Genomic DNA, 18,053 nt, shown 5'->3' on the forward strand with positions numbered 1-18,053 from the left:
ACCATATCTTGCAATAACATTGTTAAAAGTATTAAACCAAGCTTTAGGTGCTTGTTTGAGACCATACAGTGCTTTTTTTTAATTTAAGTACTTTACCTGAAGGAATTATCAATCCAGGTGGAACATACATGTATACTTCCTCATTAAGATTCTCATTTAAAAAGGCATTTTTAACATCCATTTGAAATATATTCCAATTTTTAATAGCTGAAATAGCTACAAGCATTCGAACAATGGTCATCCTGGCAATAGGAGCAAAAGTTTCTTCGTAATCCACTCCATATTCTTGAGAATATCCTTTGATAACTAGCCTAACTTTATGCCTTTCCAATGATCCATCACTTTTGGTTTTTACTTTAAAAACCCATCTATATCCTATGGTCTTCTTTCCAATGGGTAAATTTAGAATTTTACTAAGTGTTAGCTTCTAATTTTATATGCATAGCTTTTATCCATTCGGGTAAATTTTTTGCTTCATTGTAACATGAAGGCTCAAAATATAAATGGGTAGCTATAAGACATGCTCTATGTCTAGGAGAGAATGAGTCATAAGACACAAATTTATTTGAAATTCTTGAGGTTCGTTCAGATCTACGAATGGTGGTTTATTCTGAAGGAATTTCTAATGCTTCATTGTTATTTTGATTTACACTTTCATTGGTTGCATTTAGATTTCTTCTAGTGTATACTATTGGTTCAACTGTTGTTCTATCTTCAATAGGAGATTCTGCATAACTATTTTCATCATTAGACAACAGTTTAAACAAGAAAGAATAACTAGAATTTATGTCTTGTGACATGTTTCCTTCAAATCCACTTTCATTTTCAACAAAATTAACATTTCTTGAGACAAGAAGTTTATCATTTTTGATATCGTAGCATTTAAATCCTTTTTGTGTTTCAGAGTAACCAATGAACGCACAAGAGATAGCCTTAGAGGATAGTTTATCTCCTTTATCATTTAAAACATAACATTTACAACCACAGATTCTCAGTCTTTGATAGTCAGGTTGATATTTGAATAATTTTTCAAAAGGAATCTCATTTGACAAAGTCATGCTATTTAATGAAAGTCATGCTCAAGATCTTGGAGACTTCTCCATTCTTTTTCATGAGATGAATCGTGACTTCATGCGCAAGATTCAAAAGAAAGAAATTGCAGAGGCTTTGAAGAAAATGAAATCAAGAAGGGCAGTTGGCCCAGATGGTATACCTATCGAGGCTTGGAAATGCTTGGGAGAGAAAGGTTTAGAATGGTTGACAAATCTTTTTAACAAGATTTGGCGGACAAATAAGATGCCTAATGAGTGGAGGAAGAGTACTTTGGTGCCTCTATATAAGAATAAGGGTGATATACAAGATTGCACAAACTATCGTGGTATAAAACTTATGAGTCATACTATAAAACTTTGGGAGAGGGTGATTGAGTCTAGGTTGTCATGATATCGGAAAATCAATTTGGTTTTATGCCTGGAAGATCAACTATGGAAGCTGTACATCTTCTTAGACAACTTATTGAGAGAAATAAAGAGAGGAACAAAGATTTGCATATGGTTTTTATTGATTTGGAGAAGGCATACGATAGAGTACCTAGGGACGTTCTCTGGTGGACAATGATGAAGAAAGGTGTTTCTCTCAAGTACATTAGTATAATTAAGGATATGTATGAAGGAGTAGTAACCAATGTCCGCACTTGTGGAGGGGTGACAACCAATTTTCCTATAACGGTTGGGTTACATCAAGGATCTGCTTTAAGCCCTTTCCTATTTGCTATAGTGATAAATGAGCTTACGAGATCAATTCAAGAAAATGTGTCGTGGCGTATGTTGTTTGCCGATGATATTGTTTTGATTGATGAGTCTAGAGCTGGGGTTAATGCTAAGTTAGAATTATGGAGACAGACATTGGAAGCAAGAGGTTTTAAGTTGAGTAAGAGTAAGACAGAATACATGGAATATTGGTTTAGTAAGCAACGAAGTAGTGATGAGAGTGTAGTGAAGCTTGGTGAGCAAGAAATACCGGTGGATGATTGTTTCAAATATTTGGGATCTATCATTCAAAAGTATGGAGAAATTGATGGAGATGTAAATCATAGGATAAAGATTGGGTGGATGAAATGGAAAAGTGCAACTGGAGTGTTGTGCGATCGTAGAATGCCATTGCGGTTGAAGAGAAAGTTTTATAGGACGACTATTAGGCCCGCTTTACTATATGGTACGGAATGTTGGGCTGCCAAGAGACATCATATTCAAAAAATGAGTGTAGCTGAGATGCGTATGCTGAGATGGATGTGTGGAAATACAATAAAAGATAAGATTCGGAACGAGGAGATACGTAAGAAGGTAGGCGTTGCACCCATTGAAAATAAGATGAGAGAGAATCGTTTACGGTGGTTTGGACATATTCGGCGAAGGCCTAATGATGCTCCAGTTAGAAGGATGGAGAAATGGGAAAATATATTAGTTAAAAGAGGTCGGGGTAGGCCTAGGAAGACATGGATGGAGGTGATAGGAAAGGATATGAATGTTTTGAACCTCACCGAGGATATGACATTGGATAGAAACGATTGGAGGAGAAGGATTCATGTGGAAGACCCAGAATGATTTTTCTTTTTGGTTCATATCGCCGACCCCAATTGTTTTGGGATGAAGGCGTCGCTGTTGTTGTTGTTGTTGTTGTTGTTGTTGTTGTTGTTGTTGTTGTTGTTGTTGTTGTTGTTGTAATCTCATTTGACAAAGTTTTTGAAGACATCCTATTTATGAGATATACTGCGGTTAATGCAGCTTCAGCCCAAAGATTTTTAGGAACATTTCTAGCTATAAGAAGGATTTTTGTAGTTTCCATAATATGTTTGTGTTTTCTTTCTGAAATTCTGTTTTATTGTGGGATTCTAGGACATGATTTTTGATGTAAAATTCCTTCATTTTCTAAAAATTATTTAAACTCATTTGATAAATATTCTCCTCCAGAATCAGTTCTGAGATTTTTTATCTTACTTTTAAATTGATTTTTAATCATGTTATGGAATGTTTTAAAGGTTGCAAATACATCTGATTTAAACTTAACAAAGTAAATCCAACAATATCTAGTGAAGTCATCGATAAACACAACGTAGTAGGAGAATCCTCCTTTAAAAACAACAGGAGCAGGATCCCACACATCCGAATGAACTAATTCAAAAGGCATTGAAGAATAAAAAGTTCTTTGACCATAAGGCAAGGTTGTCATTTTACCGAGTAAACATTCTTTACATTCAAAATTATCTGTACAAAGATTCTTGGTAACCGGAACAAAATTTAATTTCCTTATATTTGGATGCCCAAGTCTATGATGCCAATTCCGTATATCTTTTGTTTGGACAGTGTTACAAAATGATTCCTTTGGAATACAAAGAAAATCCATATGATAGAGATCTCCTTACTTAGAACCTTCCCCAATCAATTTTCCGGACTAGCGATCCTGCACCCAACATTTACTTGATGAGAAAATAACATCATATCCATGATCCGAGATTTGAAAAACTGAAAGTAGGTTAAGATGAAGTTTTGGTATAAGTCTTATTTTTGGAATGTAAAATTTGTTATGTTTTGACAAATCATTTTTAAAAGTTTCAACACCCTCTATTTCCAAGGCAGTACCATCGGCAGTGGAAACAAAGGATGCATTCGAATTAGATTGACATTCGGATAATATAGACTTATGTGGGGTCATATGAAAAGAAGCTCCTGAAACAAGAAGCCAAGAGCACATACCAAGAGTAGAAAAGGATGCAATGGCCGCTCTTGAAGTAGATCCTTTGAGTAATGGTTGCAATGCTTCTGTCAGTTGAGATAATGATTTGGTGAGGTCTTTGAGATTCAGAGTATCCTCATCTTGTTTTGATGGTGCAGCGGCAACACGTTTTTCTTGAGGCCTATATTTGTATCTAGGACATTGAGGCCTAATATGACCAGGTTCATTACAGTTATGGCAAATGATTTTTTATTCTTCTCTATTCTTGCTAAAATGAGGAGGTTTATATGACTTTATATGATGCCCTGGTTTTGATGCGGCAAGTGCGCAATCCTCTTCTTGGCCATTGCTAGAAGTAGCAAGCACACTAACATTTTTACTCATATTTAGTCTAGTTTCTTCTCCACTAAGTTAAGTGAGAATCTCATGAATAGGAGGAGAAGACGAAGATGATAGCAAGGAGACCCTTGTTTGTTCAAACTCGGGTCTCAAATCATAGAGAAAAGTGAAGAGTCTATCTTCTTTAACTTGAACTCTTCGCATTTCTATACACTTACCTTCCCATTTGGGTTCAAATTGGGCAAGTTGGGTCCATATGGAAGATAACTCCATAAAGTAATCTCTTACATTTTTATCTCATTGTTTGATATTTCTAACTTTTTCTTCGAGATAATACTTGTGGGTCATATCTTTTTCGGTAAACATACCTCTAAGATATTCTCATGCTTCATTTGCCTTTTTGTAACTTTTTTGTCTCAACTCCACTTAGCATCCATGAAAGAATTTTTGCGTTTTTCATTTCTCGTTCATCCAATTTCTTGTAATATTCTTCCATGACTTTGTTTCTTTCGTCAAGACTAGTCTCAATCCCATTTTCACCTAATGTAATTTTGGGAGTAAGTTCAAGTATAGTACTTCTTACGCATCCCCACAAACCTTGACCCTTGATAAATGTCTCTAAGTGTCCCGCCCAAATGTTATAGTTGTTTCCTTCAAGTTTGAATGGCAGAATAAAGTTGGAGTTGTTTGTATTGTGTGGGAAAAATTCACCTATAGTGAATTAGAAGAGAAAAACTAATCACCACCACGAAAGAGAATAAGCACGTTTTTCGAGGCAACCCACCAATGCACAGTTGATCATACACCGAATTTTGATACCATGTGAAAAGTCTCACACACAATCAAGTTTCCAAATAACTTGATATTCAAAACATATGTCAACACAAAATAGCATTAAAAAGCTTCACACCATAAGAAAGAACAAGTGCTTCAAATGCAGTGTTATTGCAATGAAGGGATAAAACCCTTTCATTCATATGTACATACAATGGGCTCATTGCCCTTATTTATAATGCATTACAGTTTGAAAGAGTCGTTGGGCTATTCCCAATAGCTCTAATTAGAGCTGTTGGGAATCAGCCCAACGGCTCTAATTTGACAGACTGTGTACACAGTCAGTGGCTGACTCAGCTACTGACTATGTACAGAAAGGGAACAAAAACTGAAAAAGAAAAATAAATAAGAAGAGAAATTACAGAAATAAGAAAATAAAAATTACAAGAATATATGTATATACTTTAAATATGTATTTATATACATATACTTGTACCTATGTCACATGGGTGCGTGTGCGGCGCAATTTCAAAAATTTTGGACACGGTGACTCGGCTATATATATATATATATATATATATATATATATATATATATATATATATATATATATATATATATATATATATATATATATATATATATATGACTCGGTCAAAGTTGTGCCCATTAGGGGACAGGTGATGAGTTGTGAAGCTTGATTCAGGGTTTTTTTCCTTACAGGAGCGGGGGTTCCCCCCAGCGTGGGTCTCTCTGTGCGGTCAGCGGGCGGGGGTCCACCCTTGGCGGGGGGTAATAGGGGGGCAGCACCACCCCCCCCCCCCCCCCCAAGATTTTTTTTTTTAAATTTTGTAGCCCAGATTTTTTTTTTTAAAAAAATTCCAAAATATGGACCAAAATGACCCTGGGTGCATTGACCACACCCAGGGTGGGGTTGACCGAGTCCGAGCTGCACCCGTGTCGACGCGGGTGCGTCGACCTTGGAGCCGAGTCCGTGTGACATAGACTTGTACATATACATACTCTTGTATTAAGAAGAGTATGTATATATATATATATATATATGTATATATATATATATGTATTATTTTCTAACAGTTTTTGCATTAGAAGGGTGTGGAATCAAATTTGATGTGGGATATTAAGTTTTTGGGAGTTTTGACAATTTTTTGAGTGAGGAATGGGTGGCAATAACTCTGTTTTGGCTTTGATTGTTGTGTTGGCCTAGTTTATTTGTTGCTGCACCTATTTTGAACATAATTACTGTTCAGATTTGTGGTTCCTCGTGCTATTGTGCTTGTGTGGTGGTGCAAAAGTGAAGTTTTTAGGCCATGGATAAGGGTGAATCTATACAGCTGATCTCAGCTAAACTTCATGGCTCGAATTATGGTTATTAGGCTGAATTTATGATGGCTGTAATTAAAGGGTGTGGCCCTATTGGGTACTTGGATAGAACATGTGTCAAACCAAAGCAAGGTGTATTAGACTATGATAACTTAATGAAAGATTAGAGAATGAATAATGCAAAAGTAAAACCATGGATTCTCGGTTCAGTTGAGTAAAATATTGCTATAAATCTTGCTAAATTCCAAGAAGCAAAGGATGCATGAACCTTCTTGGAACAAGTATACAAACACGAGAATTGGGTGTGGGAGGACCATTGTTGCAGGACCTTAGGGCTCTTAGGCAAGAGAAAAAATCAATTCAAGGTTTCTTCTCAGGAATTCAAAAATTATGTGATTCTCTTGTACTGATCGAGTCTAATGAGAGGTGTGTCAAATGCACAGATTGCAGGGAGTTTATGGAGCTGAGTAACAAGGCTAAGGAGAGGACTCATGTTATTGAACTACTTATGGCCCTGAAACCTGAATTTGATAGTATGAGGAGTGCTATTTTGCATAGGGCCTCTTTACCCACTCATGGCAGAAGAAACTAAGATAAAGACTCCATTTTCAATATTTACCAAAATTTCTTGATATGTACTTTTATTAAAACATCAAATTTTGAAGAAAATTCTTTCCCCAAGAACTTATGGGATAGCAAAGTTTTGTTTTACAATGCTCAATTTTTGCATTCCATAACAAGATAACAACCTGACAGACCTTCTCAAAAATGTTTACCATAAATTTAAGAAAAACTTACTGCATCATCAGGTGAAAGAGGGCGCTCATCTGCTGAGACTTCAGAGCTTGTTCCAATTGGTATTATCGATCCTTCACCCAATCTCTTTTCAGCTTGGCTGCCATCTTGGCAATATCTGTATCTTGGAAGCAAACTGATGTCAGAATCTGAAGCGCCTTCCTGTATTCATGCCAAATGAACACATAATTAGTTTCAAAATGATGGTGCATCAGTGGCTTTTCATATGTTCATGATCTTGATATTCCTCTAACCTGTCCTGCCACAGCATATAGAATTCCAATGATGCAAGGCAAGCAAAAGCAGAGAGCAGTCCCAATTAGACAAGCCAATACAACACAAAAGACGGCAAAGAACAGGTCGAAGGCCAGAAATGCAACAGCTAACCTGCAAAGCTCATGAAAGTCATGTGTAAGAATTCAGTCATTTGACTCTACAAGAAAATAATGGAACACATGAGATATCCAATTGCAACTTCTCAGAATATTGATAGAAACCATTGACAAGCACGGAAGCTCTGAGGCCACTCTACAAGTAGTAGTTTGGGAAAACGATTATGATGAAGTTAACATTATATAGCCAATTCCTGGTGACTAGTATAAGTTATTAATATCACAAACATTAGAGATAGCCATTTGGACAGTAACAAAGACTTTGGTTGTCTACTATTTTGAGCAAGTAAACTGTCAATGACTCAATATTATTGATTTGTGTATCAAACCCATCCACAATCAATCCCATCAACCAATAAATGATTAAAAATCAACAATTAACAATTCCAAGAGTTTAGTAGGGACAATATTTGGCCATGTTAACAAAAGTAGCCCTAGAATTATTCTTCCATACTATAAAAACTATCACTGTGTAGTAAACTAAAATATAATACTCATAGCCCTTACCAGTAGAGCATGGGAGCATTTTTCACAAGAGCCTCACCACCAGAAGCCACCCAATAGAATCCAATTATCCACCAGGGGAAGGATGCCATTGTATTAACAGATTCACATCGCTTGGCAATGCTGCAGACAAATCGCAACTGTTCTAATCAGAGGTACCACTACTATAGGTTCCATTTAAGTGAAGAAAAGAAAAGACTGTTAAGATTGAGGATTGAAAAGAAGGATGATATATGGAAACCAAGGCAACTCATGAATACTGTCAATCAACTATGAACTGAGATTAATTCCAAATCAAGAATGAATTAAGGGAAAAAATGAGTCTTTTACATTAAAGTTTGCATGGATATGCAAAGAAAGGATAAAATCATAAAAGTTAAGAACATGTCCCAACAGTATAGAGACAACGATAAAAAGTGAGTACTTGGGCCCTTCTCATGTTAATGAGAATAAACTCCTATTGTTTGATCACACTAGCTGCATCACTAAGTCACACTAACCAAGGGCTGTTGGTTTCCCATCTCACAGGGTGTCATCCGCCTACTGCACTACTGCGGTTCCAGTTCCATGGGCACCTTACATGACTACCAATCGTTCAAGGCATACAGTCAGATGGTTCAAAGAAAAATGAACCCAGCAACCCACATTATATAAAAGTATTCCTGGGTGATTTACAAGCCATCATAAAAAAATATAACACGTGACTGTATTTTAAATCAGTGAATGTCATTCATGGAGTATAGAGGTAGAAAAATCTATAAAGGAAACTCAAGATACAAAAGTAAGTAATCAGATGACAATAAGAGAGGGAATGTCAATTATAAAATGGAAATTTTTTGAATAAATCTCAGGTATGTTGCGTAAACAGTTTCATAATAATTTGATGGAGTTTTTTTTTTTTTTACTTACATTTAGTGGTGGACAACAGGCTAGCCTGGTCCATATTTTTGAACAGTCACGGCCCACCAATAGTGAATAGCCTAAAACTAGGCTTGACAAGTTGGGGCACTCTTGTCCCACAAGCCACCTGATACAATTGAATAGGTAGGCAAATGGCCAAGCCAGGCAGAGCTGGCCTGACTCAGGTCTTTTTCTTTTTTTGGCTAGGCCAAGGACAACCACCCACCCTCCCTCCCTCCCCCCATCATCGACAGCACATTGACTGGCCTCCGGTTGGTAAAACCCTTGAGGTCCCCCCCCGCCCACCGGGGAATAACTCAGGTCTTATTTTTGGCGGGCCTGGCCAGCCCATTAACAAGTCACAGGCAAGTTAACTGTAAGATCGCGTATTTTGGTACTTAGACATTTCTTGAGATTTTCGAAAATTTTTCTGTCCGGAAGAAAAATCGTTTGAGGCCCGATTTTTAGACCGATGTTTTTGAGTCTGGGTTTGACCCAGGTCTCATCGACAAGGTCGAGGCGAGCCAATCAAAACGTAGTAGAGAGTTTTAAATTCGACCTTTAAATTCGAGCAAAATTCAGGTTATTTTCGAGCAAAATTCAGAATTTTGTAGCATGTAATATATCGTTGGATGCGCCTCGGAATTATGAGTGCGATGATATTTTACTTTTCTGAATTCGAGTCCCAGTTGGCCCGGAAATCACAATTTTTTAAAAAAGAAGCAGTTTGTCGAAATGGATCCGGGGTTGGATCGGATTGGATCCAAGGCCTATGATCCAATTTTTTATGAGTTTGGGTTTTATTTAGGTCCTACTTCAAATCTGGATTTGATCCAGGTCTTGATCTATTTTCGTTTTGTGTATGAGTTTGGATCTTGGATCCAAATCTGGATCCAAATCCAAACCCAATGTCTTTCCAGCTTTAAATTCAATTTAAAGCCTTAAATTGGAGTTTATTATAGTTAAGAAGCCTCTAGGGTTAATTTGGTTATTTTTGAAAATTTTAAATAATTTTAATTAATTAATAATCAATAAATAATTATTTAAATAAATAAATAATAATTATTCCGAATTTGTATTGCTGGGCTGAGTGGGACTCTCTAAAAGAGTCCCTATTCTTACCTAAGAGGGGTTAAGAGAGTTTTAGAAAGTTTGAAAGTTTTAAAAATAAGAAAAAGTCAACTTTCTTTTAAAAGTTTCAAAAATTTAGGAAACCAAAGGGGGAGAGAGAGTTTCCATCTAGGAGGGCTGGAGAAGGAGGAAAGTCACCCCTCTCCCACCCTTTATTTAAAGTGAAAAAAAAAAGAGAAGAAAGAGAGAAAGAGGAAGAAAGGAAAGAAAAGAGGGAAAGAGAAAAAGAGAGGAAAGAGAGAGGAGAGAGGAAAGGAAGGAGGAAGAAGAAGAAGTCATTCTTCTCCAGCCCCAAGCTTTCTTCACCATTATTTTCATAGTTTATTTCAAGGTAGGGCTCTTTCTTTTGATTTAAGTAAGGATAAAGAACATGGATTCGATTTTCATGAAGTATTTTAGTGTAAAACCATGTGGGAGAGTAAATCCAGACATTTACTCTAAAGATCCATGGATGGAATCCATGTATTTTCGTTTTCTTGTATGTTATTGTGGAATAACCCACGTGTAGATGTGTTTTACATTAAAACAAAATTTTTGACCCATGAAAAATAGAGTTTCTTATGTATGTGCATGCTAGTATTGACCATTTTTATGAAAAACCCATGTTAGGGATTATTAGTGCATGTGAATCTGGAAATAACAAGCTAAAACGTGGCTGCATGTTTGTTTATGATAACAAATGATATTTATTGCATAACCAGTTTGTGTAACTTATTGAATCTGATGTATACTTGATCTATCCGTCTGTGTTTTATGCAAAAAATTCATGTACATGCATATTGGGGCTTTGTTCTTAGTGCATTAAGCATGCCCGAGGTCATGGACAGTTTATTTCTATGTCTATGTTGGTGTGCTGTCATTAAGAAAACTCATATATACATGTAAATAAAATAAAAATAAAAATCCATTGTTTCCTGTGTTGGGCCTCAGCCGACCACAGTCGGCTAAGCTGGGTGTCGTCAGCCCCAGCCGACTGGGTCGGCTGGGATGGGGTTTTGGCTCAGCCAGCCAGGTGCTGGCAATGAAAGATTTTTTTTTTATAACCTACGTTTGGTTGGGCTGGCTGTCAGACCAGCCGAACCCAGTTCGGCTGGCCTGATAGGTCCAGCCAACTGGAGTGATGTGCGATCGTAGAATGCTAGTGCGGTTGAAGGGAAAGTTTTATAGGACGACAATTAGGCCCGCTTTATTATATGGTACGGAATGCTGGGATGCCAAGAGACATCATATTCAAAAAATTAGTGTAGCTGAGAAGCATATGCTTCGATGGATGTGTGGAAATACAATAAAAGATAAGATTCGAAACGAGGAGATACGTAAGAAGGTAGGCGTTGCATCCATTGAAAATAAGATGAGAGAAAATCGTTTATGGTGGTTTGGACATATTCGACGAAGGCCTAATGATGCTCCAGTTAGAAGGATGGACAAATGGAAAAATATATTAGTCAAAAGAGGTCGAGGTAGGCCTAAGAAGACTTGGATGGAAATGATAAGAAAGGATATGAAGGCTTTGAACCTCACCGAGGACATGGCATTGGATAGAAATGATTGGAGGAGAAGGATTCATGTGGAGGACCCAGAATGATTTTCTTTTTTGGTTCATATCGCCGACCCCAATTGTTTTGGGATGAAGGCGTAGATGTTGTTGCTGTTGAATAATTGTGTGTGAAGCATATGCTTTGAAGCGTACACCTCGCTTTAAGGAGGCCTAACACTTCACTAGCTTTTTAGCTTTTAATAACACTGGGTTTTATGGTATTGTTTTGATATTTAGGTACTAGTTAAGTCTTCAAAATTATTCAACTATCGCTTATTTTATTGATGTCATAGTCACTTCCACCAATACCTACCATTTTTCCAGCAATTTCCACCCATCCCTAGCTCTCACCAAGGTCAGCTTCTACCTTGGAAGCTCCTTGTTACAGCCAACAATGTTGGTCTCTCTTTGTGTAGGATATTCCCCACAGAATATTGATTTTAAAGGGTTGAAACTGGGTGAAGTTGCCCAAATGGATATCACACATTAGATTCTACGTGGGATTATGGTGAATGAAAGAGCACTTTGTGGTGTGAATTATATGTTGGAGAGAGAGAGAGAGAGAGGATTTTGGTTCGAATTTGATAATTCGACCAAAATATTTATTAATAGCCATAATTCTTGTCCTGATATTTTAATAAATGGTTTATCCAATAGTTGATTTTCTGGATGGTTACTTTCACATTGGATAACTGATTGTCGATATCTCACTGTTTCTCATGAATGTTTTCATTTTATTTTATTTTATAATTATTTCACTCAAGATTGCCTTGACAAAAACCTAAAAGTATATCCTGGATAACAAGAACTCCAACAAAAATCAATGGCTCATATTGCAGTAGAACTTGATGATAAAAATTCAAGTTTTCATTCAAATTAGTTCAAACAAATCATGTCTTTTATTAACCAAGCATTGATAAACGCATCTACAAGTTCATCTTAAGCAAAAAACACTTGCAACTATGACTTTTTTTGAAGTGGTTATTGTGACCCGCCAATTCCTCCTCATCTCATAGATTCTTAATCTTTTGAACATGAAATGATATACACTGACCGCAAAGTTCAAGTTTCAAATCCGAACTACCATTTAAGAAGAAAAATCATACGGATGACAATAATAACCCTTTAAGTTACAATGTAACGCCCCGAAATCTTAACCCAAATTTTGAGGAGAATTTTTTTTTTCAATACAGCGGAAACAAGTAATCCTATAAGGTTAAGCATTCTGAAACATTACAGGTGGAGCAAAACTAAAACATTTATTTCAATATCAATAAATAATAACATCAGAGTTTCTCAAACTATCCTTGGAACAGTAAATCCAAAATCTCGATCGAAGCCTCATCCTACAGTCGCTCATAACCTCTACTCTTCACCTGAAAATTTATAGGAATTAGACTACAACTGTCTAAGTAAGAAATATGTAACTTTTAATGTGGTATATCATGAATCTAGTATGTGATATGGGTGTCAAGTATGATGTTCAGCACATACCAAAAATAAGTAATGGTCTATGCTACGACAGTCAACAATTTATCAGAAGCTAACTGACAGATAACATCAATAGCACCATTTAAATATCTCATAACGACAGATACTAATTCACACAATGATTTAGAAGAATGCAATTATGACAATTACATAATTCAGGTAAGCATTCATACCACATGGTACATCCATTATGCCCAAAAGGACATAAATTAATACCATGAATTACAGTTCAAGTAGAATAGGGGTATTTCAGTCCTTGTCATCTGTGATTCCTGATCTATCAAGAATCTCACAAGCAAGTTTAGTTTGAGACAGAAAATAGCCTCTCTGAGAATAAGCAACCTCAATTCCTAAAAAATATGTCAGAAATCCTAAGTCTGACATTTCAAATCTTGAAGTCAAAATAGATTTAATGCTCTTGATTCCTTTGATATCATCACCTGTTATTAACATATCATCAACATATAACAATTCCTGCATCAGATTTCTTAACAAACAATGTAGTGTCAGTATAGCATGAAGTGAAACCATTTTCAGTCATTACATTGTTAAACTTATCGTGTCAAGCCTTGGGTGCTTGTTTCGGTCCATAAAGAGCTTTACGAAGACGAAGAACTTTATTTTTAGGGATTTTCATACCAGGTGGAGCATCCATGTAAATTTCTTCATTAAGATCCTCCATTTAAAAAGGCATTTTTGACATCCATTTGGTAAATATTCCATTTTCGAATTGAAGCAATGGTGATAAGACATCTGACAGTAACCATACGAGTTACTGGAGCAAATGTCTTTTCATAGTCAATCACATATTCTTGACTGTACCCTTTAGCTACAAGACGAACCTTATACCTTTCAAGAGAACCATCACTCTTAGTCTTGACCTTGAACACCCATCGACATCCTATAGTTTTCTTGTCATTGGGAAGAGATTGAAATTCCCAAGTGTTAGCTTTCTTAAGAGCTTTGAGTTCACTCTCCATGGCTTCTCTCCATTCAGTACATTGTTTGGCTTCTCCAAAAAAATTTGGTTCAAAATAAGAGTGAATGGCACTCAAACAAGCTCGATATTTAGGAGAGAAAGAATCAAAAGATACGAATCTAGAGGGAGTCCTTCTAGTTCTTTCAGTTCTCCTAGGATGAGAATCATGAGTGGAAATAATCTCACTAGGTTCACTATATAGTTCAATAGCACTCTTAAAGGTGCTTCTATCTCTATGAGAATAAGTGATGGGTTCTCTAGATACATTTTCTTCTTGAGGGGTAGAAGGGTTAGAGTTATTGTTGATCTCAACCATTTCATTTTCACTATTATATGTTGATTCATCATCACTAGAGATATCATCATCCTTAGATAAAAGGTCAAAAAGAAAGGAGTAATCGGCATTTTCTAAATGAGATTCATTTTTTTCAAAACTACTATCATTTTCCAAAAAAGTTACATTCCTTGAAACATATAATTTATCATTCTTAGAGTCATAACATCGAAATCCTTTTTAAGTTTCTGAATAGCCAAGGAAAGCACAAGGAATGGCTTTTGGTGAGAGTTTATCATTTTTATCGGTAAGAACAAAGCACTTACAACCAAAAACTCTCAATCTATTATAATCGGGTTCTTTTTCATACAGAATCTCAAAGGGAGAAATTTTATCTAAATTTTTGGATGGAAGTCGGTTGATAAGATAGACGAAAGCAAGAGCCGCTTCAGCCCAAAAAATTTTAGGAATATTTTGAGAAATGAGAAGGGTTCTAGTGGTTTCAATGATATGCCTATGCTTTCTTTCGGCCAAACCATTTTGTTGTGGGGTCTTAGGACACGATCTTTGATGGATAATGCCACAATCCTCAAGATATTTCTTAAACTCATTAGAGAGATATTCACCTCCGAAATCGGTCCTAAATATCTTTAAATTACTATTAAATTGATTTTTTATCATCATATGATATGTTTTAAAACATGAAAGAACTTCATGCTTATGTTTGAGAAAATATATCCAACAATATCGTGAGAAATCATCCACAAAAAATCACATAGTAAGCAAAACCACATTTGGATATGACAGGTGCCGGTCCCCAAACATCCGAGTGAATAATTTCAAAAGGTTTAGTACTAAACATAGTTCTTGGTTCAAAAGGTATACTTCTCATTTTTCCAAGAATACAATCATTACAAGAGAAAGTATTTTTACAAAGATCTTTAATAAAATGTAGATAGGATAACTTGGTAATGTTGGGATGACCAAGTCTCTTGTGCCAAACATTTATATCTTTATGTTGGGCCACATTACAAAAGGTGTTTTTAGGAATTTGAAGAAAGTCCACATAGTACAAGTCTTCTTTCCTAGAGCCTTCCCCAATCAATCTCTCGGACCGGTGATCCTGTATTAAACATTTTATTAGATGAGAATTGAATGTTACACCTAAGGTCCGTGAGTTGAGAAACGGAAAGCAAGTTTAAATTTAATTTTGGTATAAGTCTAATTTTTTGAATAAAGAAGTTTTGGGTTTTAAAATTTCCAATTCCCTTAATTTTGAGAGAAGTATCATCCGCGGTCGAAACAAAAGAAGGTGACACATTTTTAGAATACTCGGAAAGAGATGAAATGTTTGGGGTCATATGAAAGGATGCACCCGAATCTAAGAGCCAAGAAGTTTTACCTGGAAGAGAAGAGGTGGATACGGCGGCGCTGAAAATTGCTTCCTTTAGAAGAGGTTGAAGAGCCTCTACAATTTGATTAAGAGATAGAGCTTCTTTTGAAGATTCCTCTTTGGATGGTTGAGATGTAGTTGCCATTGCTAGAAGTTTCTTCTATTTTGGGCAAACCGGTTTGATATGATCCGGTTCTTTGCAAAAGTGACACGAGATTTTGCTATAATCTCTTCTTCCTCCTTGATTACCTTGATTTTGATTCTTAAAATGAAGAGGTCTATATGTTCTTAAATTGTTACCGGGTCTAGAAACAACATTAACACCATCACATTCTTCTTGATTTGTGGACATTGCAAGCACACTAGGATTTTGCTTGCTAATGCGCATACGGGTTTCCTCTCCACTTAATTTAGTTAAGACATCTTCAAGAGAGGGAGAGGTAAAAGAGGATAGGAGAGAAGATCTTATTTGCTCAAACTCGGGCCTTAGCCCATTCAAAAAATTGAAGAATCAGTCTTCTTCTAATTGCTTATGACGAAGCTCTATGGCTTCTCCACTCCACTTGGGTTCAAGCATGGCAAGCTCATCCCAAATGAAAGAGAGTTCTGCAGAATACTCTCTTATAGAGATATCACCTTGAACCTCGCATGGGGTAGATGCCAGCTTTTGTCTTGTTTTTGCATGTGGAACTGTAAAACTCAATAATTGACTCTTAATAAAAAGATAATGAATAAGAACAGTGTAATATACGTTTTGAGATATCTCATCTGGAGAATAAGGATCTTAGTGTTCCGGTCTTGGGAAGACTGTGAGGATACAAAAACTCCGTGTGCTTAATTTTGGTCCCCTGAACCCGATATGGAGGTTCCTTCTCCTGGCCATGGTTTTAGGGAGAGTCTGCCACTTTACCTGGGGGTGGTGTGTTGGTCACAACTGTGGTTGTTTTGGTACCAAGGAAGCGGCACTTGTGGGTGTGGGGTGTCCTTTGTGTTCCCGACATTAGATGTAGAGGTCTAATGTTCCGAAGGTGATTCAGTCGAGGGCTAAGTTTGAAACCCAGTAATAAAATACAAATTGTGTACTAAGCTACCCTGAGAACCTACTTGACCTTGGGGTTTGTACCCGTTTGGTTATCAAGTGCCTCGGAAAACATGCCTTTAACTTTTTGGTGATTAGAGTGGAGACTCTTCTTCATTCAATATTTTAGAAGATTACTATAACAAGAAAGATTTAAAATCTTATTGTGGTACGTATTTTTTTCTTTCTTCTTTCCTCTCTAATGGGTGAGAAAGACTCCCATAAATAATTAGTTTTTATACTAATATTATTCTCTTAAAAATAAATTTATTTATTTATTTATTAAATATTGTTATTACATATATATTTTTAATACCCATATCTATATTTCTTTTGGATCTGGGTAACGGATCTTGAGGAACATTGATAACCCAAACCTCAAGCCAATGCTTCAATTCTAATGGATGGTGATCTCCCACATGGTTCACGGAAAACACACAAAAGAGGAAGACTAAAAAGCAGGGAAATTTCACACAATAAGTGGAAATGGGATTACCTGGGTCGGTTCTCAGAGCCGTACCCTGCGTCTTCACCCTCTCCATCAGCATCTTCACTTCCATTGGCACCGGAATCCTGTTCCCCGACAGCTGCGGCGGCATTCCTGGTCGACCGTCGGCGGCTCCTCCTCCGGTACTCCAACCAGACAAGGACGACATGCAATAGACTCTGCAAGGCGTACCCGCATATCCAAAACCTAATGGGAGTGGAAGGCTTCTCCCTAACCGAAACAGAGAGGACGACGACGGAGCCGAGGATGAAGACGAGGTTCCAGGCAATGTCGAGGGCGACGACCGGCTTCGAGTAGCCCCATTCGGCCCGCCGCTCTTCTACCTGCTGTGCCGCCGTCCGGCGGATGGCCATCGACGGCTCCCGCAAGACTCGGCGGCTGGCGACGCGGTTGATGAGGAAGGAGAGGTGGTCGCGGCGGGCAGCTGATGAGTCGCTCCTGGCAAGCAAAGGGCTATGGTCGAGGGCTCCCTCCGAGGAAGATGCCGCCAGAGTCGAAGCGGGTGATGCGGCGGTGGACGGCAACTCCTCCATTGTTAGTGCAGGCGGAGGGATTGGGAGATACAAGAGAGAGGGATGGACGCACGCCGATCATCATCATCATTTCATTCTATAAGAGAGAGAGAGAGAGAGAGAGAGAGAGAGAGAGAGAGAGAGAGAGAGAGAGAAAGAGGGGTGTTGTCGTTGAAAGGTAGATGGAAAGCTCCTGTTTAAATTGAAAGGTAGTTAGCAGTTGGGGAGCTCCATGCCCACGAAGGCTCCGCTCGTCTCGTAGGGGCTAATTGTTAATGTCACCAAGTTGACGGAATGTATGAGTTTTTTTTTTTTACGATGAAGGACCTTATCATTAATGGCCCTCCAACTCCAGCTTGAGGATACGACC

The 18,053-nt window shown here is 37.3% G+C and overlaps 1 protein-coding gene across 1 annotated transcript in view; it reads right to left on the reverse strand.

Annotated features, from left to right (window-relative positions):
- Positions 1 to 17,769, reverse strand: part of LOC149816618 (E3 ubiquitin protein ligase RIE1-like) — a 30,616-nt gene extending 12,847 nt beyond the window's left edge. Inside the window, exons 1-4 of the mRNA XM_089986647.1 lie at positions 17,160 to 17,769; positions 7,884 to 8,003; positions 7,239 to 7,371; positions 6,988 to 7,146 (exon numbers count right to left, since the gene is read on the reverse strand). Of these exons, the coding sequence (XP_089842773.1) occupies positions 6,988 to 7,146; positions 7,239 to 7,371; positions 7,884 to 8,003; positions 17,160 to 17,704 (957 nt within the window). The 5' untranslated portion in view covers positions 17,705 to 17,769. The remainder of the gene's footprint in view (positions 1 to 6,987; positions 7,147 to 7,238; positions 7,372 to 7,883; positions 8,004 to 17,159) is intronic.
- Between the last annotated feature and the right edge of the window lie 284 nt (positions 17,770 to 18,053).

Source organism: Nuphar pumila, chromosome 14 (genome assembly GCF_984573655.1).
Source record: "Nuphar pumila chromosome 14, dmNupPumi1.hap1.1, whole genome shotgun sequence".
NCBI classification, from domain to species: Eukaryota; Viridiplantae; Streptophyta; class Magnoliopsida; order Nymphaeales; family Nymphaeaceae; genus Nuphar; species Nuphar pumila.